Genomic DNA, 26,068 nt, shown 5'->3' with positions numbered 1-26,068 from the left:
CCGGTTGTCAGCCAATCGCAGGGCACACAGAGACAAACAACCATTCACACTTGCACTTACACTTATGGGCAATTTGGAGTGCTTAAGCAGCCTACCAGGCACGATTTTGGGATGTGGGAGGAAATCGGAGTTCCCAGGGAAAACCCACACAGGCACGGGGAGAACATGCAAAGTCCACACAGGGAGAGCCAGAGATGGGAATCGAACCCAAACCTCTGAACTGTGAAGCGGACTTGCTAACCAGTGCAGCACCGTGCCGCCCGCATCGGACATCCAAAGAAGACATTTAGGGAATCACATATTTGCTGGATCAGTGACTACAGCATGTGTAATAAATGCAATGCGCTTACTTCGTTACATGAGAAAAACTGTGTCACTGACATAACATTTTGCATGCACCTGTGCTGAATAAATTGGAGGTAGTTTTGCGAAGTGTGGATTCTCTGAAGCATCGTAATGCGATTGCAATTGTTGTGTTTTGTTCAAGATGTCCGTCGTTGAGCGAGGAAAACAAAGATGTGCAGTAATAGTTGGTTCTTTATTTGCAAGATCTTGGGTTGTTTTACGGCAGTCAGTACACAATGCACTTCAGCAGATGAAACAACAACGCCCTAGTTCCGGTCAGAAGGCTTTATAGTGTCCACAAGCAGGAAAATGGAAGAGAAGACAAGAAAGGGGAAAAGAAGGAAAAACATATCCTCATAAGGCAGACATTTGTTCTGTTATCTCCTGAATGTCCTGTTATCGACTGAATGTTTTGTATCAATGTGTCATGAAGTTACTGAGCTGTGCCTTATGTGTATTACCAGCTCTGTGTGCTGTGTCTGTGCTCTGATGGAGCAACTATGTTTGTATGAATTAATTCGAGTATTTACACATTGATTGATATGATAAAGTATATAGGTTTGTGTAAACTAATACGAGTATGTACACATTGCTGTTACTCCCTCCTCGCAATAAAATGCACACACTTCAAACTTTGGTCCTCGCATTTTATTAGTTCACCACTAGATGTAAAGCTGTATCTGCAATGTGGGGCCAGTGGGGGCGATCATTCTATAGGCTACAAGTTAATTAAGTTTTATTCACGGTTTTAATTCAATTCATTTTCAATTTCACCATATTAGGACCCACAACACCCCTTTTGCATCGCAGTTCTCTTCCCCGTGTCTAAAGTTGGGAGATACCTTTACATGTTCAAAGCCCCACCCACCCCCAGCACTCATTAAAATTGGTAGAATCCAATTTAGCCTGTGCGCCTGGACATCTCTAGTCCTCTAAACCAGGGGTCGGCAACCCAAAATGTTCAGAGCCATATTGAACCAAAAGAAGAAAAAAACAGACCTGTCTGGAGCGGCGAAAATCTAAAAGCTTTTTATAAGGCAACATAGACTGCATGAGCTGTATGCCTACTATTAAAATAATTAAGTAGGCTACAAATAAAAGTTTAAGATCAGGGGATGTTTGAGAATATTTGTCAATTTTCGCACGTCCTGAGTGTTGTTAGTCGCCTAAATGTTGAACAGAGGCTGTGATGTACCGAAGTCAAATTCCTTGTTTGGCACGCTCAAACATGGCCAATAAAAATTCTTGAATCTTGAAATAAAAAGCGACCCAAAACGTCGCCCCTGGATAGCCAGCAGACTTTGTTGTGCAGCAGGCGATCGGCATATTCGCTGTCAACTTCATCTAGCAATTCACGGAACTGGCGGTGGTTTAATGCTTTTGCGATTATTTTGTCCACAATATAGATGACAAGGTTCATTACCTCCATACACTCCGGTGGGAATGTTTTACGCACACAGCGCCTCTTGGTGCAATATGCAATAATATATATTAAAAATATATTTTAAAAAACTAAACAAAAAACAACATATTTTTCCATTTTCACGCATTTTTGCAAGAGCTCCAGGGAGCCGCTAGGGGAGTGCTAAAGAGCCGCAAAGGTTGCCGACCCCCGCTCTAAACGCATCTGTAATAATTACAATTGGAGCGGCCCTCCGGGAAAAGTCCCGACTATCCCGATTAGCCAGCACGCCAATGGCCACACATGGCTACCCTGTGGTTCCGCCTGTAGTTCGAACTGGACATTTTGATTCTTGAGAGCGGAATGAATAAAACACACAAGTGGCCATATTGTTGCTGATCATGGCTCTTTGATTGACAACATTTGACAGTTTTCTCCAAACAAGACAATTATTATTATTATTATTATTATTATTATTATTATTATTATTGTTATTATTATTATTGAACATTTTGTCAGCAGTTGGCCTTTTGTGTCCGAGGAATTCCTTCCAAGTAAAGGCACTACAATACAGTACACTACATGTCGACATCCCCATCTAGAGGCGGAAAATGTCACACTCTTTCCAGTCATTGTGGCCCAACACGTTTTTTTTAATATAAATATCTGCATGATTCTGACAATAATCTAATTTAAAAATGTGAAACATCAGTGGATTCAAAGTTGCTTTCACAAAAGCAAATCGATGCATATGTTCATAGTTTTTATCCAATTGAGAGTTTATGTTGAAAATGTGATGACCCACAATGCTGCTTTAGACATTTCTACACGACACATATAGTTAAGACGAATAACTAAAATAATCAAAGCAAACAAAAAATACAGCCACGTTGTTTTCTTTTGAAGTTAGAACGTGTTAGTCCCATATCTAAATGAACATGTGTGTCAAACTACAAATACGCAATCCATTTCTGTAACACATTGGAGTTTTGTAATTGAGAATTGATGACAAGCAAAAAAATAAGAAAAACATCTCTGGCCACAAATATCAGTGTTCCAAAGACACCAGGCAAGAATAAAGATTTAAAAACACACTCGATGTCCATTCTTCATTATGCTTATACAAGCACAGTATATCTGATGAAGCTGCCCTGACAGTCACAAAGTGAGACCATCGAATGAAATGTAGTTACTGTAATTATAATAAGGCACTAAGGTTAGTAATAAACATGTGCAAATGCGAAAATGTCTTCATAATGAGCAAATTACAAACATGCATTGGCACCCGGACCTGTTTCACAAATTAAACATTAATTGCTGAAAACGTATCAATAAAAAAAAAAAGCCTATTTCTGCCATAGGATTCTTTACACAGATACACTGTAGATATTAAAAGAAATGACATTCCCATCTGTAAAAGGGAAACATTGGCTGCAAATATACGGTAGTAGGCCTGTAACTACTGAATATTTTTAGAATCGATTACTCCATTGATTAATCTGACACTTTTATTTGCGTTAGTGCATTAAAAACATATTTCACAGATTACTCTTTATTAATCAATTATGTCTTCTTATTTAGGATTATTTAGTGATTAAAAACAACTAAACAACAGTGAAGTGATCTCACAAGACGGACTGATGGCCATTGTTTTCCCAAGTGAAAGCATACGTATGTTTGCAAACGTCTTATTCTAATTAAACACAAAAGATGAATCAGAGATATTCAAATATTATTTTTGGGAGCCTGAAGTCAGAAGATTTGGACAATCTTCAGTTAAAAAAAAATTCTAAACAATTATAGTAATTGAAGCAGAAACCTTTATTTTACCATTATTATACAGGTATAACATTGAAACCAAAGGACAAAACTTGTTTTCAGGCCCAAGCATTTGTTTAACAAAGTAAACACTTTCTCCCAGATAGCTACAGTAAAATAATAATTTTGATCATCAATAAAAAGTACGTACTATATAGTGCGCCTCTGCGGCTTGACTCCGCTCTGTAGTGTTTTTTTCATCTGAAGCCATAACACAATGAATGCACTGTAAAAAAAAAAATCAGTGATGCAGCAAGGCCGTGAAAGGTGAATTGTGATATAGCGAGGGATGGCAGTAACACATACATAGTTTGTGGGGAATTTGCGCTACCTAGCGGCAACTTGCCCAGTTGTGTGATAAAACGTTAAAAACTGTGTTCATGCTAAGGGGCTTTTAACATCTTTTCAATTACGTTCAAGAAGCTATCGTGCACATTGCACATGAGCTGCTCTTCTCCTGCTTGAGTGGAAATTATGAGGGCAACACAAGTCTTACACAGGACCAGCCGCCGGGATTGAGGTTCAAATCTTTCTTGGGCCAGTTTAAACATCCTCCGACATGTTGTGGATTGTCTCAATAATCTTCATCTTCATTCGCTTCACTTTGTCCGGCGGTGCCTCAATAAGACACTCCTCCACATACTTCAGGAAACCAGCATGTGGTGAGTTTATCTGACTTTGGTAGAATCTCTTCATGAAGTCCAGTACCTCAATGGCGGCAGGTGGCTGCTGTTGGTTCACGCGTTTGTGCCCCAAGACGCCGCAGTCGGGCTGAGATGAGGATAATGAGGATGAGGACGAGGACATTGAGTGTTGGGGGTCCAGTGGAGGAGGTGAAGGTGGAGATTCAAGTGTCTTTATTTTGCTAGCTGTATGATTGGTAGTTTCAAGTGAGTCGTGGCACTGTTGGGATGAGGAAGTGAGAGGGGCTTGGTTGTCTGGAGGATGGAGGCTGATGTCCACTGGTTGTTCAAAGGGAACGTCTCCAGGCTGTTGCTGCTCCTCGTCACAAGAGTCACAGAGGAACATAAGCTCTCTGTAGTGTTTCCACTTGGGTACATAAAAGTCTTCAGAACCACAGATTTTGTTAGAGTTCACTGCCTTATGTTCACGTTGGAAGATGGTTCGCAGGTTTCTAAACTTTGTCTTGATGTCTTCCACTAGGGAAAGAAATAACAAATCACATTAGACAAGCCCAAAGCCGCCCATTGAAAATAACGTAGGGTCGCGCTGCTCGATTATGAAAAAGACATTAATAAAATTATTTTGGTAATGATTTAAATCAATTATTCAAATGATCGGTTATTATTTTGGGTACAAACAACGAAATGTTTAAAACAAAAAAATCTTCAAATACAAGTTCTTTAGGACCAAACTAAATTTACCAAATTAGTGATTTTTAAAAATCTTTAAAAGAGAAGAAAATCGCGCCAATGACCACATGACAGGAAACGCAACATCAGTGGCGTAGTGATAACAGTGGTTCATGTTTCTTCATGTGATAGTACCTGTAAAGGGGAGCTGTTCATTGGAGGAGAGTAAGACGCTCAATGTCTCCAACAGACTCTGTCTCATTAACTTGTTCTTGTACCTCACTGACTTATAGTTCCACAAACAGTCATGCTCTGGAAATGAAGGCAAAACAAACAACAGCTTCAGAATTGATTTGGATTTTTTTGTTTTTCAACCAAATGTCCATTTATAATTTTTAAAATCATAGCACATACTCTTCTCATACATTAATGTCAGCTAATAAATTTGTCTCAATATTAGGAATACTTGCACACACTATGATGAGATCTGTTTAGAAAATAAATATATCTGCCATTCTGTTTTGATTGACACACTCAAGAGACGTTATTTAAACAATACTTACACTAAACGCACTTTATATTTGTTGTTCTGCATCACTGTGAAATTGGTTTGGTCTATTTAAATTGCTAGATTAGTAATATATTCTATTATATAAATGTATAATATTCAAAACACCACTCAGCCCTGTACAAACCACCATAAACTACAATTTCAAACAATGTGTGAGTTTGAACACTCGATTTTTTACTTTTGCCTAAGTAGCAACTCATTTACGAAATTGTAAATTATTCACAGATTACGACTGATCATAATCAAAAACATGCGTTTTATGTTTTTAATGTGTGTATAACGTCAAGAAAAAAAAAAACAATTGCCCCAGAATAAAACTGCATGATGATTTACTACAAAAGTAAACGTTCAAGACGCAAACATCAATGTATGCCATAAATGAATATGATTTACATACCGGAGTAAAATGAGATGAGCTGATGAACTTTACTTTCATTCCACTGGCAGCGGGAGTTAGAAACCGGCCCACATTCTAGTTTAACTGGACTGAATTCCGAAATCCTTCTGGGGAGATGTTTTGTACTAGGTTTGCTATCCAATGGTGAACTGGATCGTGAATTAGGGCATGTGGAAACAGGTTTTTGGTTCTGTGGTTCAAGGTAATCTGGAGCTGCAGCAACCATTTGGAGGTTGGCAGTGGTATTGGTGTAGGCATCCGTCTGTTTAATGGCAAAGGAAGTGAAAGTGTTGCTGTCATTGTTAGTTTGAGTGGCGCATGAGGAGTTGCCCGTGGTGGACAATGCTAACTGGTTTCCACACTCCAGCACTTTTGCTTCCTGTGGTGTCACTTCCTGCAAATTGTCCGGGCTCTCTTCATCTTTGCACCACTCGCAGAGGAAGAGCAGCCGCTGGTAATGCTTCCATTTGGAGTGGTAATGCTTATCAGATGTCTCGCTCACTTGGACCACTTTGTATTCACGGTTAAAAACTGTCCGAAGATTCTTGAACTTGCATTTTATATCTTCAACTGCAAGGCAGAAGTAAAACAATTGGTAAAAATTCCTTAAAATTCAAATTGTTGTTTACACTTGAAAATACCAGAAAGCTTTGCCACTAAAGTCTGCTTCCTTGCTTTTGAAAGACCAAAACTTTTTAGAATGTTCTCCTAAGTCTTAGGAGGTACTGGTGTATCATGAAATATCTTAGGACCTAAGATATTTCATGATACACCAGTACCTCGACCTATAGTAGGGATGCTCAATTATGAAAACACCATTAATCACGATTATTTGGGTAATATTTGAAATCAGGATTATGCAAACAATGATATACAAAAAATTGGAAAATTGTAAAAAAAATAATTGAGACAAGTGAAATGCTGTACCGTATTTCCGGGACTATAAGGCGCACCGGACTATAAGGCGCACCTTCAATGAATGGCCCATTTTAAAACTTTGTCCTTATATAAGGCGCACCGGACTATAAGGCGCACCATTAATGCATCATGTCAGATTTTTAATCCAAATCAAATCATTCTCCATTTTATCTTTTTTATTTCAACTTCAGACGCAACAAGTTACTTTATAATCACAAAATAATGATCCATAGTCTTTTTGATTCATGATTCATAGTCTTCAGCGAGCCACTTATGATTGATTTCATGACACAATGCTTCGGGCCAGTTTAAATTTAGAAATTTGGTCTATATATAAGGCGCACTGGACTATAAGGCGCACTGTCGGCTTTTGAGAAAATTTTAGGTTTTTAGGTGCGCCTTATAGTCCGGAAAATACGGTAATTATAAAAGTTATTTTTGGACTAACCAAAATTGATAAAATGCCAATGTCAAGAGACTCACTTGAGAAAGACGAAGTCTGGTCGGACAACCGTCTCCTGAGAATCTTCAGAAGTTTCAATCGGAGCAGCCGATTGTTGTGATTTTTAGACTTCTTGTTCCACAGGCAGCCGTGCGCTGCATAAATACACAGATGTTGTCCATGAAACTAGGAAACATGCAGCCAGTCTAAAATTGCATGCCTTGTTGTGTTTGTTACGTCCCCAAGTGAGTAGGCTATTAGCTAGGTGGGGATACTGCTCAATTTTAAACACCTACACCATATTAGAAGTAGATTGTGGCGTCATTTAAAAGCTCTTTCAAGGTCCTACAACAAAACGGTTACAAGGCTTAAACATTGTGATGGGCACTTTAAACATTTTTTGATAAATGAAAATGTATTTCCATTTGTAACTCACCAATAACATTGCAGGATTAATCCATTTTTAAGGCTTGACTAACAGTATAAAGACACAAAATTTGAAATAATCATGATTGAAATTTGAAAAATATACAGAGGCAGTGCCAGTGTAGGTACCACATCTACTCGGGTTTTCAGATCCGTTCAGAGTGCTAACACATTTTTGCAACAAAAAAAATTAACAATTCTAAAAACAATTCTAGAAAATTTTATTTATGGTGTACGGTCTGGGTTTATCTATTGGACCAAGTTAGTTTATTATTTATGTTTGAAAAAAGTACATTGTTATTGTGACATTATTTTTAAATCAGGCAATCTTCTCCCATCCACTCAAAATGTCTAACAAACATCCACGCAGCTGTGGTTGCAAATTTTATACTTTCAAAAGCATTAATAAATCAAATAATCACTGACTGTGGTTTTTCCAAGTTTTCTTTGTAAAAATGAGTATGAACTACTATCCCATTTCCGCAAACCACACCAACCACAATCTTAAACGTCGCCGTACTGTCCTTCCAGCCAATCATATACCGTGATGTCATCAAAAATGTTCGGAAGTGTTAGGACCCCGAACGGATCTGAACACCTGAGTAGATCACCGGTTCTGGCAGGGCCACCACAACATGGCCACAAATTAAAAGGCTCCATGTCGCACCAAAACATGTGCTATCTCTGATTAGCTGATAGTCGGTTAGTCTATATCGCTTAAGAGTTTTAAAACAAAAATGTTTTATATACTCGTCTTATTTTTCGTCCATTTCCAACTACGTCTCTTCTGCATTAATCTCTCAAGATTACTTTGCTTTGACAGACTAAAAAAATAATGAATCTGCTTTTTTAGCCTTTTCATAGGCTTTGATCATTTCCGATTAACTCAAAAGGAAATTGTTGAAATGCGATTTGATTTTGCCTACCTGCATAGAAATCAATGAGCTCACGTTCTTTCTCTTCTGTCCAAAATGATTTAGCTACCATGTTTGAGAGGATGTAAGATGATGACGAGGTGGTTGTGGTGGAGGTTTCAGGAGGAAGGATGGAGATGATAAGTCCAGGGTTGGTGAGAACATGTGGGCTCTCCTGTGAAACAATTAAAGACGACTGCAGTGGGGCATCATTGCAGGCATCCAGGCCTGCAGCCTGTAGGAACATCAGCTGCTGATAGTGCTTCCACTGCGGTACAAACACATCCGGACTGTACAGCTCGCTCGCCTTCACCGCTTTGTACTGCCGTTGAAAGGTGGTACGAAGGTTTTTGAACTTGCTCTTGATGTCTTCCACTGGAGATGGAAAACAGATCAGTATGAGATAGGGGGACGCAGGGGCCAATTTACGCATCAGCAGTATGACTCCATACCTGTAAACGGAGCTGGTGGGGGTTGAGCAGACAGAAGAATTCTTAAATGTTCCAGCATTTTCCATCTCAGCTGTCGATTTTTGTAGCTTTCTAATTTATGGTTCCACAGGCAACTGTTCTCTACAAAAATAAACAAATAGATCTCACTAGTCATCATAATAATCACCAATACAAAATAGTATTTTTTCTAATCTCAAGAACCTTAAAGAAGATATCAAGAAGAAGACTTTAAAGAAGATATAATATGCATTTGTTAACAATTTAAAGCAGTTTGCTGATGTTTTAATAATCTGGTGAATAGGTCTAAGGATGAATGAGCGAATCAGAGCAGCAGCTTTCCCCCAGTGTAAGACCCTATAAAGGCTGCTTGAATTCTCTTGAACCACCACACCGAAATACACTTGTCTGTAAATGTGCAGATTTGAGTATGTGGAGCACGGGACACATGTATCAAATATGTAATGTTGCTATGCAAGGCACTTTCAGCTCAGTGACCTAGTGGTAGAGTGTTCGCCCTGAGACTGGAAGGTTGTGGGTTCAAACCCCGGCCGGGTCATACCAAAGACTATAAAAATGGGACCCATTGCCTCCCTGCTTGGCACTCAGCATTAGGGTTGGAATTGGGGGGTTAGATCACCAAATGATTCCCGAGCGCGGCGCCGCTGCTGCTCACTGCTCCCCTCTCCCCCAGGGGATGGATCAAAATCACATGGGGATGGGTTAAATGCAGAGGACAAATTTCACCACACCCAGATGTGTGTGTGACGATCATTGGGACTTTAACTTAACTTTTAACTTTAACTTTCGGAGTGCCATTATGACTGTCAGCCCAAATAAATGTATGAGCACCTCATATTATATACAGTAAAAGCTACAAAACAAACTGACAAATAACTCGTTTTCAAATCAGACGAGTAAATTTCACCACACCCAGATGTGTGTGTGTGACGATCATTGGGACTTTGACTTTAACTTAACTTTAACTTTGAATAAAACTCCAGCGCTTACCTTCTTACAATTACAGTGGGCAGCTGAAGCCCAGGCTCACTGTGCGGGTGTTATTTATTTCCATCTATTTCCATCCATTTTCTACACCATCACGGGCATGCTGGAGCCTATCCCAGCCGTCATCGGGCAGTAGGCGGGGGACACCCTGAACTGGTTGCCAGCCAATCGCAGGGCACACAGAGACAAACAACCATTCGCACTCGCACGCACACCTCGGGGCAATTTGGAGTGCTCAATCGGCCTACCAAGCATGTCTTTGGGATGTGGGAGGAAACCGGAGTGCCCGGAGAAAACCCACGCGGGCACGGGGAGAACATGCAAACAGGAAGGGCTGGAGGTGAAATCGAACCCGCACCCCATTAACCCTGAGGCGGACGTGCTGACCAGTGTCCCACTGAGCCGCTGCATTATTTATTTGTCATGCAAATTCGCCATTTTTTAGGAATGACTAGATTTTCATGGTTAACAACAACTGATGAGTGGTAAATTTTACTTTGCATGCTGTTACATGCATGTACATGTTGACAAATGTGTCTCTTTACTGGTCATAAATTCAAAGCACTTCAAAGTTTACAAACATCCATTTAAAGGCAGCTGAGGTCATTTTGGTAAATATTTTCTCTTCATCATCATTGAAATTCCACAGCTTTGTATAAACCATCCTAGTTCTTTATGGTGTGGCTTAGGTAATTGTTGCAGGGCATTTCGGGATATCTAGTTTAGTTCATTGAAATCTGAATTTCATTCTCATACTTGAAGCAGGAGTTACATTAAAGTTATTTTTTCAGTAATTTCTTAAATACTATCAGAGATTAAAATCACTTCACTTGATTTTCACAACACTCAGTGTTGCCCTACCCAAAAGGACAAAAATAAATCACTTTCATGTGATTGAAGCCACCTCCTTAGTACATACGTAGGGCTAAAAAATTTAAGTAACGTTTGCTCCCTTGTCTAATTCCAACAATTAAAAGCAAGCCTAGAATATAGCATCCATTTCAACTCAACCACTTTATTTTAGAGTTTTGAAACCTGTAGTTTAAAGAATGTAACGTCTTGTGTCACCAGCGTGTTTTGGCTGCAATGTAAAGCCAACTATCTGCCTGCTTCGGGTTGCAGGTCGCAATTTCTGGGATAGTTGCTCATTTTATATGCAACACTGGATCGAAACGAGCAACGGTTGCCAAATAATGCAGAACGCACAGTCAAGATCGCGAAAATCGCTATACACTCATCACTGTGACAAAGGGGTATTTGGTGAAGTCAAAAGATTTGAAGCAATGGTCAATTACAGCACTTACTGGAAAAGAATGAAATGAGTGTCCTTTCTTTCTCCTCTGTCCAATATCTCTCAGGCGTGAAGCTGATTGGAGAGTCGTCCATATTCGTTGTTGCTGTTTGGTCCCCTTCCTGTTTGACTCCACGATCATGTGATCACCAACGCAAGCTCTGATTGGACGCCAGTGACACGAGGTTAACAGTGTGCACGTTGCCCAGTAGAGGTCTCCGTATATATATATAATTATTATAATACTAATTATTATAATAATTAATAATAATTATTATTATTATATATATATATATATTTTTTTTTTTTTGTCACTCATGTGATGGTATCTCCTCACAGGGGTCAAATTCTCTGGGAGTGCCCATGGACATGTAAACTGGTGAAGAAAAATCTTTTGAAGAGCAAACTAAAGATTTAATGCTCTTTTTTACAACTGAAGTAACACAAGAGCATAAACAACACGCTGAGAGAGACTCGGTTATGATGGTGTCAAAAAATGTTCCTGTTTTAATTTGTACTGATCAACAATATGCCTGAAAACATTTAGAGCCGACATTTTACAGTAAATGGCATGTACAGTTAGTTTAATCGCAAACATTTGAATTCATGTACAGTATTTACAGTGCAGAGACACTATGACTGATGTAGAGCTCGCATTAAAATGGTTAACAATCAGTTAATGTTGTGCACATTTGCATCTTGTGATAAGAGCTTGGGGGGGAAAAACATTATCGACAGTTGTCTTATTTTTTAAATGCCACACACTGTATGATATGACAAAATATCAATGGTGAGGGCAATGGTTTTGTGGCAGTTTGTTACAATTAATGGTTTTTCAAAGTGATGATTCCACGAGAATATTGATGGTGAAAACAAGCTAGTCTTGTATGAGCCAGTTGAGTATTGATTCGATGACCGCAGGAAAAAAGAAAATATCGGTTTAATTTAATCAAAAATTCTATCTTCAGGTTACAGATTTCCTGTATTATTAACTCTCAGTGTCAAAAGCAAAGGTTAATCGCAGTTCCAGTGAGTTAATTAACACAAAATCTTAAATTAGCCATATGAATCATTGTCATGTTCAGTTACATTTTTAGGTCATAAAGCAAACACTTTTACACTGTGCCACTTTTCTACAGACAAATTCTTGGACATTCCTTCCTCATTTTTTCTTCTTGAAAGCTTTCATGAAGCGCAAGCATTATACCTGCATTGCATTGTGAAGATGCACTAAGTTTCATCTTAAAGTGACAAAGATTGCTTTTGTGTGAAGCATAACACACATACGTAGGTAGGGAGGAGAACACTGGTGAGGAAAAAGAAAAAGTGGGAGCACATGCACTAATGATACCACAACTTGTGTTATTTTGAGAATACATTTGTAACATGGTAATATATTGTATGATTAAGAATGTCATCTACTGCTGAATTAGCACCAGAATGTTTGCAACGATAATGTCTAATACAAGTACTCAAAAGTACTTTAAGACTACAAGTTTAGATATTATAAAACAAATCTAAGAGATGATAAGAGGTTGAGTGTGATCTGAGGTAGTATGATGATTTAAATTATAGGAAGATGCTATGCTATTGCCCAATTTTGAGTTTAACTAGCTTTTCAATATTTTCTAAAGATAAATATTAAGTGGTCTGTGCCTGTCATGGCTATAATCCCCAGATTATCAACTAGCCTGTCCTGTGAAGGGTGCTTCGTGATATGGACCTTTCAGTCTGTACACGAGCACTGCCACAGTTTGGATCACATTGTTGGCAGTAAACCGGATTTGTTTCCGTTGAGGATTGGACTATGACAAGGTTGTCCTTTGTCACTTATTATCTTTAGGGTCAGACGCTGCTGAGTCTTTGAGGTCTTCCGGATTGGGGTCCTCTGCAGATGATTTCGTTTTGTTCAAGCAGCTATCTTCCACTCTTGGTGAAGTAGTTTACATCAGAGTAGGAAGCGGTTGGTATTAGAATCAGCACCTCAAAATCTGAAACTATGAGCCTCAGTTACAAAAGGCTTCAGTCCCTCCCCGGGATGGGGATGAGTACCTGCCCAGGTGTAAGAGTCCGAGTATCTTGGGGTCTTGCTCGCATGAGGATTTTTTTTAGCGAGAGATTGACAGCGATACTTTGCATCGGTCTGTCGAAATGAAGGGCGAGCTGTGGCAAGGTGATTCTCAATTTACCAGTCCATCTATGTTTCTATCCTCACCTTCGGGCACAAGATGTAGATAGTAGAAAAAACAAAATCACAAACAGCTGCTAGAATGAGATTGCTCCATAGGGTTTAACTATCCCTAAATAATACTCTAGGAGAAGTTAAGCAACCCTGGAGGTGCTCAGAGTAAAGTTCACAATGTCTCTCAGCTGCCCTGGAGATGTCTCAGGATCTCATGGAAGAGATGGACAAAGTGGCAAAACAAGTCTGAGGTTCACTGCTTAGGCAGTTGTCCAAATGATCAAACCACAGAGCAGTGGGAGAAGATGAATGGACAGATTGATGGAATTAGGTATTTAAAAATACATCTTGAAATTCAAGATTTGATGTGGCTCAATTATCTTCCAGGATATTATAGTAGGTTCTCATATTTTGTTCTTTCTTACCAAGTAGAAATTTACAAATCACCACTGATACATTATCAGCTGTAAATATGTTGCAGACATGTTTCTATAACAACAATACCCATTAAAAAATGAACATCAGTACAATTCAGCTTTAAGATGAAGCTGAATATGATAACTTCCTTGAATTGAAAAAATCTTCTATTTTAGGCATAAAGATATACAACAGTTCCACCCTAAAGACTTTCAGTTCAGCTGGGTACTCACCAAGCGTGAGACACTATTTACTTTCAAGAAAACTCTTAGGAAAACCAAAATATATATGATTCTCCTTTCAATCAAATCAAAAGCTGGTGTCATTATCAGTGTGATCCGTGTTGGTCACAACTTAATTTTATCAATCACATGCTTTCACATTAGGCTCACATTTGGAGCACTTTGCGCGTGCCGCTCTGTTAAACCAACTGCTGGCTCTGCTGGTCAGTCCAGTGAATTGCTTGTCCCGCCCACTGGCAGAGCATCAATGCAATTGGAGGATCTTACTGCCAGTCACAAACTTCAGACTATCAAGATACTGTACTTTTACCCTCACAGCAGCAATGGACATGTGCTCTTGCTTCAAACAAAATGCCAAACAATCAAATTACAATGTGAGTCCCACAAGCTGTGGTCCTATCAGTGGTCCTTCAAACAATACTGTCCTGCAGCAGAGGTTCAAAATCCTCATCACTGGTGGTGGGAGGAGTTTCTTCGTCGCTGCCTGGTAGAGGTGTGTTAATATGGATGCCTGCCAGCGACGACAGCGACTCTTTGCTTGTTGGCCGAGGCTTGTCACTGAGAGGCAGCTGGGATGACGAAGAGGCGGAAGATGCTTTTTCTGGGATGAAGAGAGCAACGAGGAAGGCGACAATCACTGTACATGACCCCAAAAGGAAAGGTGGGCCAGGGATGAGCGTTTGCTAGAACAAACAAGAAAAAAAAGAAAGTTAATAATTTAATAAAGTGCTGGTTTGATATCTTGTTCCTCCTGTGTTTTATTAAAAACAATCAAGAGTATCTTTAATTTCTTTATGTATGTACCTCAGTGGGACTGTGAAGAGGCAGGGGGTCAAAGTCTCCCTCGATGGGGTCCATAGTGTTGAGCTCCACATTGAAGAGAAAAAAGATAAATCCATACAGAGCTGGACCTAAACCGTTACACAGACCTCGGATACCCGTGATCATTCCCTGCGCCACACCTATGGGGACATATTGAACTCAGGTCAACATAAGAAGTGACTTAGCTACAGACTGCTAAGTGCTCATAATACATGACCTCTTCATATGAGTCCAGTCACCAATCTTAATACTGGTGCAGTGACCTTTCATTGTGAGAGAGATGGGATCTTAGCAGAATAGGGTAGAAATTCTCTTTGTCACCTTGCTTATCTGGATCAGCAGACTGTGACACCAAAGCTGAGACTGCAGGGAAGGTTATAGAGGACATGGCTGCAACAGCACCAGCTGCCCACATCATCCTGTTAACATAAACGCCCAAACACATGACAACATGATTATCTGGGGGAATAAGGTGGGAGTTTGGGTTAAGGTATCCTTTGCAGAGTCTGAACAGTGGTGATGTTCATGCAAAAAAAATAAAAACACAAATGGATCTCACCAAGGCTCTGATCCAAAGCCATACCAGGCCAGTTGAAGAATCTGGAAGCCCAGACCCAACAGAACTGTGTTCTTATTACCAAGAGTCCTCATAAGCAGTGTGAGCACAAGAGTCTGAAGACAAAAAAACAGGCAAATTATTTTTTGGGTTTTTTTGTATACTTCATGCATAAAAAAATTCTGGTTAGCTGAAATTATGATAGGGTCACTATCAAATATTTTTAGACTGATTTATCGAATAGTCGAATAGTTGGACAGTTTTGTTTGAATTAAATGGTATTAAAAACATTTTCCGCATTCCGCTTGTGTTGTGTGTTTTGCGAGTGGTTGTTTTTTGAAAAATGGACAGTTGAGAGGCTAAAAACAAAACGCTGTTAGTTTTGAATATTTGCTTAGACTACGTATGATAATTACTAACACCAACAACAACAGCAGCAGCGACAGCAACAACTACTACAAAATAGCATATTAATGTCACGACACGATTGTTCTCATAATCTGGTTTCCTTATTCCACTTCATTAGCTGTAGTGCTCGGCGGCACGGTGGCATACTGGTTAGCACGTCCGCCTCACAGTGAGGAGGGTGGAGGTTCGATTCCACCTCCAGCCCTCCCTGTGTGGAGTTTGCATGTTCTCCCCGTGCCAGCGTGGGTTTTCTCTGGGCACTCCGGCTTCCTCCCACATCCCAACAACATGCTTGGTAGGCCGATTGAGCACTCCAAATTCCGATTGAGCACTCTAAATTGCGAGGTGTGAGTGTGGATGGTTGTTAGTCTATGTGTGCCCTGCAATTGGCTGGCAACCAGTTCAGGATGTCCCCCCGCCGACTGTCCGATGATGGCTGGGATAGGCTCCAGCATGCCCGCGACCCCCGTGGGGACAAGCGGTATGGATGGATGGAAGGATGGATGGATGGATGGATGGATGGATGGATGGATGGATGGATGGATGGATAGCTGTAGTGCAAATATCTTCTTGAGTGTGTTACCTGTGCAACAATGGAGAGAATTCCTACAACTCCAATAAAAACAGCAATTGTTGTAGAGGAGAAATTGACGACCTGCAGGGATTTTACAAAAGTGAATATGATTAAACATGCTGATGAAATATTGCAGATTTACAACAAAAATGTATTTGTTTTCCTTTTCTTTCCTCTTTAAGTTAATAATTAGATTAAGTGTTACCTAAAACATCTAAGAGAGAAAATACACATCCACTGCACGACAGATTGTATTTTTCGCCCACATGCATGTACTCGACTTAAACATCTTGATTCTGTTTAACGCTGTCTAATTTGGTTGAATTGTATTTTATTTTGATTGATCTGATTGACGAATTGAAATCTGCTGTTCCAAAATTCTCCCGCCCTTTGTTCCCAATACGATGAGAAAATGAGAAAATACATTCATCTTGAACGATTTTCACTAAATGTAAGTTGTTTTGTTTAACATTATGTATTTGAACTCATATTTCCACCATGAGATGAATTTGTATATGGAGGCGAGATCCCTCCCACTACACAGGTACTACAAACGCTGTAATTTCCAGGCTGTTGAGTGCATCTCAATATAAGTTAAAGAAAATTGGATTTAATGTAATTTTAAGGAAAGTACGATTTTGTGATGTAAAATGACCTGTTTCGAGATATAATTCTTTGTTCATATCACAAACCGCTATAAGGAAGTGCTATAAGGGAGTGTAGCTTCTAACATCGGTGGACCTATTAAAGAGAAGTAGTGTGTGTATCTTACCTGTCGCAGGTAGAGGAAGAAGCTGGAGTACTGTCCAGCCTCTGGTAAGTATGACAGGAACACTGTGATACATATGAGTAGGACTGTGGGGTCCTGACCCACCTTCCTCAGAGACTGAAAGAAAGAGAGCAAAACAACAATAGAAAGTCAGGAAAAACAAGACAGAAGTAGGTAAAAAAGCACCGCCACATCGTAGTTATGGTTTACTTCGGAAGGCGGTTATGACTATGAACCCAAATAATATGATGCCGGATGATATGATCACCTCTTATTACATAAAAAAACAGCCAGTAAAGATGGTTTGTTCAAATATTATTTCATTTATTTTAAAAATGGGACAGGTTGGAGGATTAAATATTTTATGATTGATTGATAACCCTATTAGCAAAGCATTAGTGTGCATAAAGGTCACAATATTCGCATCAGAGGTCATCATCATGAGTTACAATTTCCTTTAGGTGTATTATATTTACTGTCTAATTGATAAGCTCAGTGGCCTTGTGGTATGAGTGTCCGCCCTGAGACTGGGAGGTCGTGGGTTCGATCCCTGGCTGAGTCATACCAAAGACTATAAGAAAATGGAACCCGATACCTCCCTGCTTTACACTCAGCATTTAAGGGTTGGATTGGGGATGCTGTAAAGCTGCACCTTCTTGGGCCGCCCTGCATGTGGCAGTACCTACACCTGCTGGGCAAACAACCCTCTGCAGGCGAGAGGTTGGCAAGGCGACGGCACGGCCGCTTGACACCTAAAACAATATTTGTGCTGGTAAGACTTGCAGAAATAACTGCTAGCCTACTCATCCGTCGGGTCGACGGGAGATTCCATCATCATTGATAAATAGCAAATGTCAGAGCAAAGTAAATTTTGATTGACTAGCAAACGTGAAATGATGTAGTGGGCCCCCTGTGGTGGTTCTGTGGGAACCACCACTAACTGGTTTTATGTTTTCAAAGATTGCATTTTCATCATTTTAGTAAAAATACATATTTATTATTATTATTATTATTGCTATTTTTCCATCATTATATTTTATTTTCAAATGTTATTTACACCACGTATATTTTGTTTCTGCTGCTTTTATCTGAATAAAGTTGAGTTAAGTGGTCCATGCATCCATGGTATGAATGTGATTATTATTGGGCTAACTTTGCATTAATGTTCTTCTAAAGTGGCTTAAGTAAGGTAGAAGCAAAAGGTAAGTACCTGTGCAGGTGTAGATTTTTCCTAGTAATCCAAATTGTCATTTTTAGATACAGTACTTACAGCGAAGGGGTCCGCTTGTTCCCAGGATATTGGTGCACCCCAGGTATTTAGCCTCATTTTGTCCGGCAGAGACTCAGGCACAGCAAGCAGGATGAAGCAGATGTCGACGAGGGCGATCAGTGTAGCCACCAGAACCACCAGGTTGTCCCCATACCATGCTGACAAATATGCCCCAATTGCTGGACTTGTCACCAGGCTAGCTGCAAACGTAGCAGACACCTGGAACAAATGGACAATAGGAGGAATGGAATGCAGCATTGCGTTGACTTGAAATGAACATTTCCTTTAACTGCACATGCCGGCTTCACAAGCAGCCAAATATGTAACTATAAAATAATAATTTTGAAGTGAGTCACTGGCTGCCATTTAAATGGATGACAAATTGCAGCAATGAATCATTCACACTCCATATTTCAACAAATGTCAAGGGACTGTTGACTTTTAATGTGTATCTTGTGTTCACTCGAAGCCTTAAAGATTAATCATGAACAACATATTTAAATTTGATGTGCCTCATTGTTTTCTTTTATGTCCGTTTGTGAATGCCACGGGTTCAACTATCCGCTACAGCTGAGAAGCAGACTGTAAGTCCTTTTTCAACTATGGTTAGCAAGCATTTGTTAATAAAATTAACAAACCTAAAAAGAAAGGACAAGATAATCCAGTACTTACCAGACCATAAGCTGTACTCCGCTCTCTTTCATCTGTCACATCAGCAACATACGCAAAAATGACAGAGAAGGTGACAGAGAACGCTCCTGACATGGAGATCATGGCAAAGTACCACCTGTTAAAGAAGGAAGAGAGAAGTCACATCATAGATATATTTCTGAAAAAGAATTTCAATTTTACTTCTCGGCCATTGCTAATTTTTTAGCAATATTAGCAAAGGTATAAATCACTAAATACTATTTAAGGAAAGTGTTTTTGGCTTTAGTGGTTGAATAAAGAAGAGTTGATGCTTGCCACAGTTTGAGACTGACAATTATATATATAGTATATATATAGACAAGTATATTGTAAATAGAAGCAGTGATAAATTGGTCCCGCGTTCGTAGTAATGGGATGATCAATGTTACTTGTTAATTGCTTAACACTAACACAAAAGTCTCTAAAAAAAAAAAACCATCATAATTTTGATTTATAGACTCAGCATTTGAGAAATGGCTATTGAACAGGCCCGGGGGGCCAGATACGGCCCGCCACATCATTTTATGTGGCCTGCGAAGACAAATTGTGCATCAAATTCGTGTGTCATTACTAGAATTGCAAATTGTCTTCACTTTTAATATCTTTTTTTTTTTAAATATTTGACCAGTTTTTACTCGTCTGATTTGAAAACGAGTTATTTGTCAGTTTGTTTTGTAGCTTTTACTGTATATAATATGCGGTGCTCATACATTTATTTGGGCTGACAGTCATAATGGCACTCCAGCCATGACAACAATGCGGCCCGTGATAAATATGAGTTTGACACTCCTGGTCTATTGGATACAGCGGAACAAATGATTCCGTGCAATGTAATGAAAACTGTGAAAGAAACGTGGTAAGTTAATTTTTATTGTGGAAAAAGATTACACCGTGACCTACCAAGGGCTGAGTCTCATGAGAGGGATTGGGGCACAGGTGAAGAAGACAGTGACCAACAGGAACGAACGCCTCCCCCACACATCAGACAAAGCACCAATCAGAGGGGCAGACATGAACGATAGAAGACCCTTGACAGGAGGAAAAAAAAGTCAGTGACAGCAAAAAACACTTGTAAAAAATGCTGAACAGTAGTTAATAAGGCCAATGTCTTGTTTAAAAATGATTCCAAAATGTGAAATTTTTATGCCATTATGTTTCTGTATATCAATTCAACTCTTGACGATGTAATTTGCAGTAACCCGAGTAGTCTGATTTCAATTTTCCCCCCAAAAAAATGCAAAAGCAATACCAATGATTTGCAAATAAGATTTTTGAAAAACATTTTTACCTTCACGCCTTGAATGAGTCCATTCATCAGGAACGTGTGCTGTGGAAATGTTTCATGTAACACCTACACAGAAAGACAATAAAGATAGATCATATTTTCATATTGTTTAATAAACTTTGTACAATCACTGCCACTGTATCTAAAAATAAGGCAGCTACACTACATGAACTACATTGGTAATTCTCAAAATATATTTTAACCACCAAATCAAGTTACAAAGATATTTTTTCTTTTACTGAATGGTATCATTATTAATATTGTTAGTATTTCTGCATTCAAAAAAATATATATAACTCAGGTGTAAAAAGAAATTATATGATGTAGAATTTCTAAAAAGTAATACTCTTCCTTTATTTGAGTCCTCATCATATTTATTAAATAAAAATGTGATTTCCACGAGTTCTGGTTTTGAGTAAAAAAATCGTCGATACATTTCCAAGCAGAAAATGAAAGCTATCTTCACGGATCACACCACTTTACCTGGGTTGTTTTGTTACTTTTTAAATACTAAATAATACATAAAATAAACAAAAATAATTGGTTAATAAACAGTTGGGGATTTTTTCTAAATACACTTTTAAGGAAATAAAATTGTTTCTGATTAATTGATGGAATATTTGATAGACTAATGGGTTCTAAAAATATTTGATAGTGATAGTCCTAAAGTGTTTATCTCCTGTGCAATGACATTGATGAAGATAATTACTAAGATTAGCAAAAGCACTAAAATCCCAAGGCGGCTCGGTGGGGCACTGGTTAGCACATCCGCCGGTGTGGGTTCGATTCCACCTCCGGCCCTCCCTATGTTAAGTTTGCATGTTCTCCCCAAGCCCGAGTGGGTTTTCTCTGGCCACTCTGGTTTCCTCCCACATCCCCAAAACATGCTTGGTAGAAACGTCTATACAGCGAAACAAATGATTCCGTGCAATGTAATGAAAACTGTGAAAGGAACGTGGTAAGTTAATTGTTATTGAAAAGATTACACCGTGGTCATGAGTTCATAAATTATATTGTTATTGAAAAGATTACACCGTTGTCATGAGAGGGATGGTAGGCTGATTGAGCACTTCAAATTGTCCCTAGGTGTGATTGCGAGTTCAGGGTGTCCGCCGCCTACTGCCCGATGACTGCTGGGATAGGCTCCAGCACGCCCGCGACCCCCGTGGGGACAAGTGATATAGAAGATGGATGGATGGTCATCACTTTGAATGAAGAAATTGGAAGCTTTTTGTAAGTCGCAGTGGGATTTTAGACAAGGTTCAAATGGCCTTGAGGACTACTCTAGAGTGAAGTGCTATTCTGGACAGCAGACCACAGATGTTTTTGCTGTGAACTGTTGACGAGTCTATACACTTGCCAAGATGCGAATTTGTTTTATGTGTGTGACACAAACTTACTCACCGTGAGCATGGGTGTGGTCAGCAAACCCCAGGCAAAGAACTCAAGGAAGATGACCACAACTGCATGGTACACACTTGGTCGGCCGATACCCTGTTGAAGCTAATACACACATTCAAATCACTACTATAGTTTAGTGAGGCAGAGAGGCATACAATCTAATTCTGTCACCAGAGTTTAATGTCACAGTTGGGGAGTGTCATATCTCTGTTAACTCAGTAAAACTCTATCACGGACATAAAACGATAATAGTATATATATATATACATATCACGCATTTAGTACATACACATACACACACAATGAAATGCTCTTGTGATACCACCACGTCATTGTCATGTCAGTATGCATATACACTGCTCAAAAAAATTAAAGGAACACTTTGAAAACACATCAGATTTTTTTAGGGGGATATCTATACCGGCGGCTCGGTGGCGCACTGGGTAGCACGTCCGCCTCACAGTTAGGAGGGTGCGGGTTCGATTCCACCTCCGGCCCTCCCTGTGTGGAGTTTGCATGTTCTCCCCGGGCCCGCGTGGGTTTTCTCCGGGCACTCCGGTTTCCTCCCACATCCCAAAAACATGCTTGGTAGGCCGATTGAAGACTCCAAATTGTCCCTAGGATTGAGTGCGAGTGCAAATGGTTGTTTGTCTCTGTGTGCCCTGCGATTGGCTGGCAACCGGTTCAGGGTGTCCCCCGCCTACTGCCCGATGACGGCTGGGATAGGATCCAGCACTCCCGCGACCCCCGTGGGGACTAAGCGGTTCAGAAAATGGATGGATGGATGGATGGATATCTATACCGATATGGACAGTTTAATGTCTCAGGAAGAAAAGGATGCCACATCTTTTGATGGAAATAAACGTTTTCAGCCTACAGAGGGCTCAGTATACAGACACCCCAAAAATCAAAGTGAAAAAATGATATGGCAGGCTTGTCCTTTTTGCCTATATTCGATTTCTGCAACTCAAAATTCTTTTCAATATCTTGTGTGGCCCCCACGAGCTTGTATGCATGCTTGACAACGTCGCGGCATGCTCCTAATGAGACGACGGATGTCTTGTGAGATGTCCTCCCAGATCTGTCTAAGGGCATCACTGAGCTCCTGTAAAATCTGAGGAGCAACCTGGCGGCGTATGATGGACTGAAACATTATGTCCCAGAGGTATTCTATCAGGTTTAGATCAGGTGATCGTGAGGGCCATTCAGTTGTGTCAATTCCTTCATCCTCCAGATACTGTCTGCATACACTTGCCACAACAGGTCGGGCATTGTTGTGGATCAGGAGGAACCCAGGACCTACTGCACCAGCGTAGGGTCTGACCATGGGTGCAAGGATTTCATCCCGATACCTAATTTAAAAGTTAAAGTTAAAGTCCCAATGATCGTCACACACACACCTGGGTGTGGTGAAATTTGTCCTCTGCATTTAACCCATCCCCATGTGATTTTAATCCATCCCCTGGGGGAGAGGGGAGCAGTGAGCAGCAGCGGTGCCGCGCTCGGGAATCAGTTGGTGATCTAGCCCCCCAATTCCAACCCTTAATGCTGAGTGCCAAGCAGGGAGGCAATGGGTCCCATTTTTATAGTCTTTGGTATGACCCGGCCGGGGTTTGAACCCACAACCTTCCAGTCTCAGGGCGGACACTCTACCACTAGGCCACTGAGCTGGTCAGACTGCCGTTCTCTAGCCTGTAGAGGTCTGTTCGTCCCTCCATGAAAATGCCTCCCCAGACCATCACTGACCCACCACCAAATCGGTCATGCTGAATGTTGCAGGCAGCATAGCGCTCTCCTTGGCTCCTCCAGACCCTTTCACGTCTATCACAGGTGCTCAGGGTAAACCTGCTCTCATCTGTGAAAAGCACAGGGCGCCAGTGGCGGACTTGCCAATTCTGGTGTTCTATGGCAAATGCCAATCGAGCTCCACGGTGCTGAGCAATGAGCACAGGAAACACTACAGGACGTCGTGCCCTGAGGCCACCCTCGTGAAGTCTGTTTCTGACTGTTTGGGCAGAGACATTCACACCAGTAGCCTGCTGGAGGTCATTCTGTAGGGCTCGGGCAATGCTCAACCTGTTCCTCCTTGCACAAAGATGCAGATATCGGTCCTGCTGATGGAATGAGGACCGTCTACGGCCCTGTCCAGCTCTCCTAGAGTAACTGCCTGTCTCCTGGAATCTCCTCCATGCTCTGGAGATTGTACTGGGAGACACATCAAATCTTCTTGCAACAGCACGCATGGATGTGCCATCCTGGAGGAGTTGTACAATCTGCGCAACTTCAGAAGGGTTAAGAAATCGCCTCATGGTGCCAGTCGTGATAATGACTCTATAGCTAAAGCCAACACTTGTGGAAAAACAGTTAAAAAATATCAAGAGGGAGGAACTTGAAATGGCCTCCACCTGCAAAATCAGTCCTGTTTTGGGGACCATCTCGTCCATCTAAATCGTATGCCTTGGCTCAATAGAGGTTGGCAAACACTGCTCTACAATGTAAACCGATGTAATTAATTTGTAATTGATAGCCATCCATTCATTTTCTATACAGGTAAAGACAACCATTCGCACTGTAAGTAAAATGATGTCTTCAATTGAATTTGCAAATCAGAGAATCCGGATAAAATAAACTCCACATAAAAAGGCTCGAGCTGGGATTCGAACACAACTACAAATCTGTGAGGCGTCTGTGCTACCCACTCATGCAGCGTGCAGTCTTAGTAATTGACAGGCATTACATAATTTTCGTATCCAACCAGCTGTACACAAAATTCAATCCAATACACAGGAGCAAAGTCCAAATCGATGTGTTTTCTTAACTAATCAACAACAAAATATTTGCTCATATGAATGACAATGTATGTGTCAGAGTGATTGCAATGCGGTGAGCTGAGTTCAGCAGAGATGTTAAAATGGACGCTTGAGCATCTATTGTAGAGGGTGCAGACTGCCACTGAACGCTGTGTGTTCGAGGCAGAGTTGTTATGTAACAGATAATGGCTGCATCCTGAGCACATCACCATTGCTCTGATCACAGCCGACTGATTGATTATAACACAAATGGGCCTCTTCGTCTTATAACGCGCCCTATTATACTGTTTGACTATATTGCGTTCAAACACTTATTCAAAACCACGTTCTTTTCAAATGAAATATTGGTCTGAAGGTGTGTTTTGCATACAATGAAAAATAAATGTCAAATGATATCATAACATCATATGACAAATGAATTAATTCACGTGATCGCTTTCCAATCCAAATGGTGATAATTACAATAACACGTGCAGGGTGAAATAAGGACAATGCTGAACGGATTGCTGAGGCAGAATGATGTTAAAATGGCGTGTCATCTACCCACCGCGGCCCCGTCCTTCATGACGATCTTCTTGACAAGAACCACTCGGCCGGTGCCTGCCGGCGGTTCCCCCGCCATCTCTTCACACCTGCCGCCGGTGACGAAGCATCCTTGCCGCGTTGATATCCGCGGTTCTCCGGGTGGTTCCAGGATGTCACCTTAAAGAGAGCCCCGAAGAGGCTAGACCGAGCGAAGGGATTACGAACAGAATGCAAGCAATAATGAGATGATCGTCTCAGGGCGGATAGATTCGTTGGTTACTCCATCGGTTTAGTCAGCACTCAGCGGTTCACTCCGTTGGGATGGTGCATTCACGCATACTGTCAAGTTAGACATGAGGAGCACATGACTTCCGGTTCGTCTTAAGTTTTCCTATGGCGCAAAAGGCGCAAAATTTTGCGGACTTTATTGATTGATTGCAGTTGTTCTCATGTCTGCGTTACTCATTGCTTAAGACACAGCTATGATGGCTCCATAAAGCACTGAGCAATTAACTAATCATGTGGTTCCATTTTGAATTGGCTCTCTCACTTTCTCGCACGGTAATTCGTTCAACCAATAAATACAGTAAATTGATCAAATTTAATTTATGATGTTTTCTTCAAATGAAGGAAAGATGTCGATCGTGAACCACCGATTTGCGTCTGTGCATTTGGCAAAATATTTATTTTACTTTGAAACATTCCGGTTGTTGTGGCAGTAACAGACGGAGACGGACTAGCAGTGTGTAATCTTATCACGTGTAAATGGCAGTGGTCTTGGCTGGCTGCTCGTGCGTGTGGGTGCGTGCGTGCGTGCGTTCGT

General features: G+C 40.5%; 3 protein-coding genes across 4 annotated transcripts in view; 1 reads left to right on the top strand and 2 right to left on the bottom strand.

The window, feature by feature from the left end:
* Positions 1-26,068, top strand: part of zmp:0000001301 — a 64,381-nt gene that overhangs the window by 27,184 nt on the left and 11,129 nt on the right. The window lies entirely within an intron of this gene.
* On the bottom strand, positions 3,554-11,440 carry LOC119131522. The gene is made up of 7 exons (XM_037266048.1): positions 11,308-11,440; positions 8,999-9,118; positions 8,559-8,921; positions 7,248-7,361; positions 5,847-6,416; positions 5,074-5,190; positions 3,554-4,725 (listed from the first exon to the last, which is right to left on the bottom strand). Exons 1-7 carry the CDS (start codon positions 11,387-11,389, stop codon positions 4,109-4,111), a joined length of 1,983 nt encoding a protein of 660 aa, XP_037121943.1. The 5' UTR covers positions 11,390-11,440; the 3' UTR covers positions 3,554-4,108.
* mfsd14ba (major facilitator superfamily domain containing 14Ba) lies at positions 11,773-25,591 on the bottom strand. Its single transcript, XM_037266049.1, has 12 exons — positions 25,268-25,591; positions 21,914-22,012; positions 20,513-20,575; positions 20,125-20,252; positions 19,207-19,321; positions 18,535-18,753; positions 17,268-17,381; positions 16,505-16,576; positions 15,517-15,629; positions 15,279-15,376; positions 14,940-15,097; positions 11,773-14,818 (listed from the first exon to the last, which is right to left on the bottom strand). The coding sequence occupies exons 1-12, from the start codon at positions 25,340-25,342 to the stop codon at positions 14,546-14,548; spliced, it is 1,527 nt and encodes a 508-aa protein (XP_037121944.1). The 5' UTR covers positions 25,343-25,591; the 3' UTR covers positions 11,773-14,545.

The sequence above is a fragment of the Syngnathus acus genome, chromosome 12, assembly GCF_901709675.1.
Source record: "Syngnathus acus chromosome 12, fSynAcu1.2, whole genome shotgun sequence".
NCBI lineage: Eukaryota > Metazoa > Chordata > Actinopteri > Syngnathiformes > Syngnathidae > Syngnathus > Syngnathus acus.
The sequence above is the reverse complement of the archived record's forward strand: the minus strand, read 5'-3'. Positions and strand labels throughout refer to the sequence as shown.

Coding starts and splice junctions, on each gene's coding strand:
- LOC119131522 (XM_037266048.1), bottom strand. CDS start 11,389: ATGGACGACTCTCCAATCAGCTTCACGCCTGAGAGATATTGGACAGAG. Junction 9,119..11,307: donor ACTCATTTCATTCTTTTCCA/GTAAGTGCTGTA, acceptor TTATTTTTGTAG/AGAACAGTTGCCTGTGGAAC. Junction 8,922..8,998: donor CCCACCAGCTCCGTTTACAG/GTATGGAGTCAT, acceptor TTCCATCTCCAG/TGGAAGACATCAAGAGCAAG.
- mfsd14ba (XM_037266049.1), bottom strand. CDS start 25,342: ATGGCGGGGGAACCGCCGGCAGGCACCGGCCGAGTGGTTCTTGTCAAG. Junction 20,576..21,913: donor TGACCACACCCATGCTCACG/GTGAGTAAGTTT, acceptor CTTTCTGTGTAG/GTGTTACATGAAACATTTCC. Junction 15,630..16,504: donor TTCTCTCCATTGTTGCACAG/GTAACACACTCA, acceptor TTTTGTCTTCAG/ACTCTTGTGCTCACACTGCT.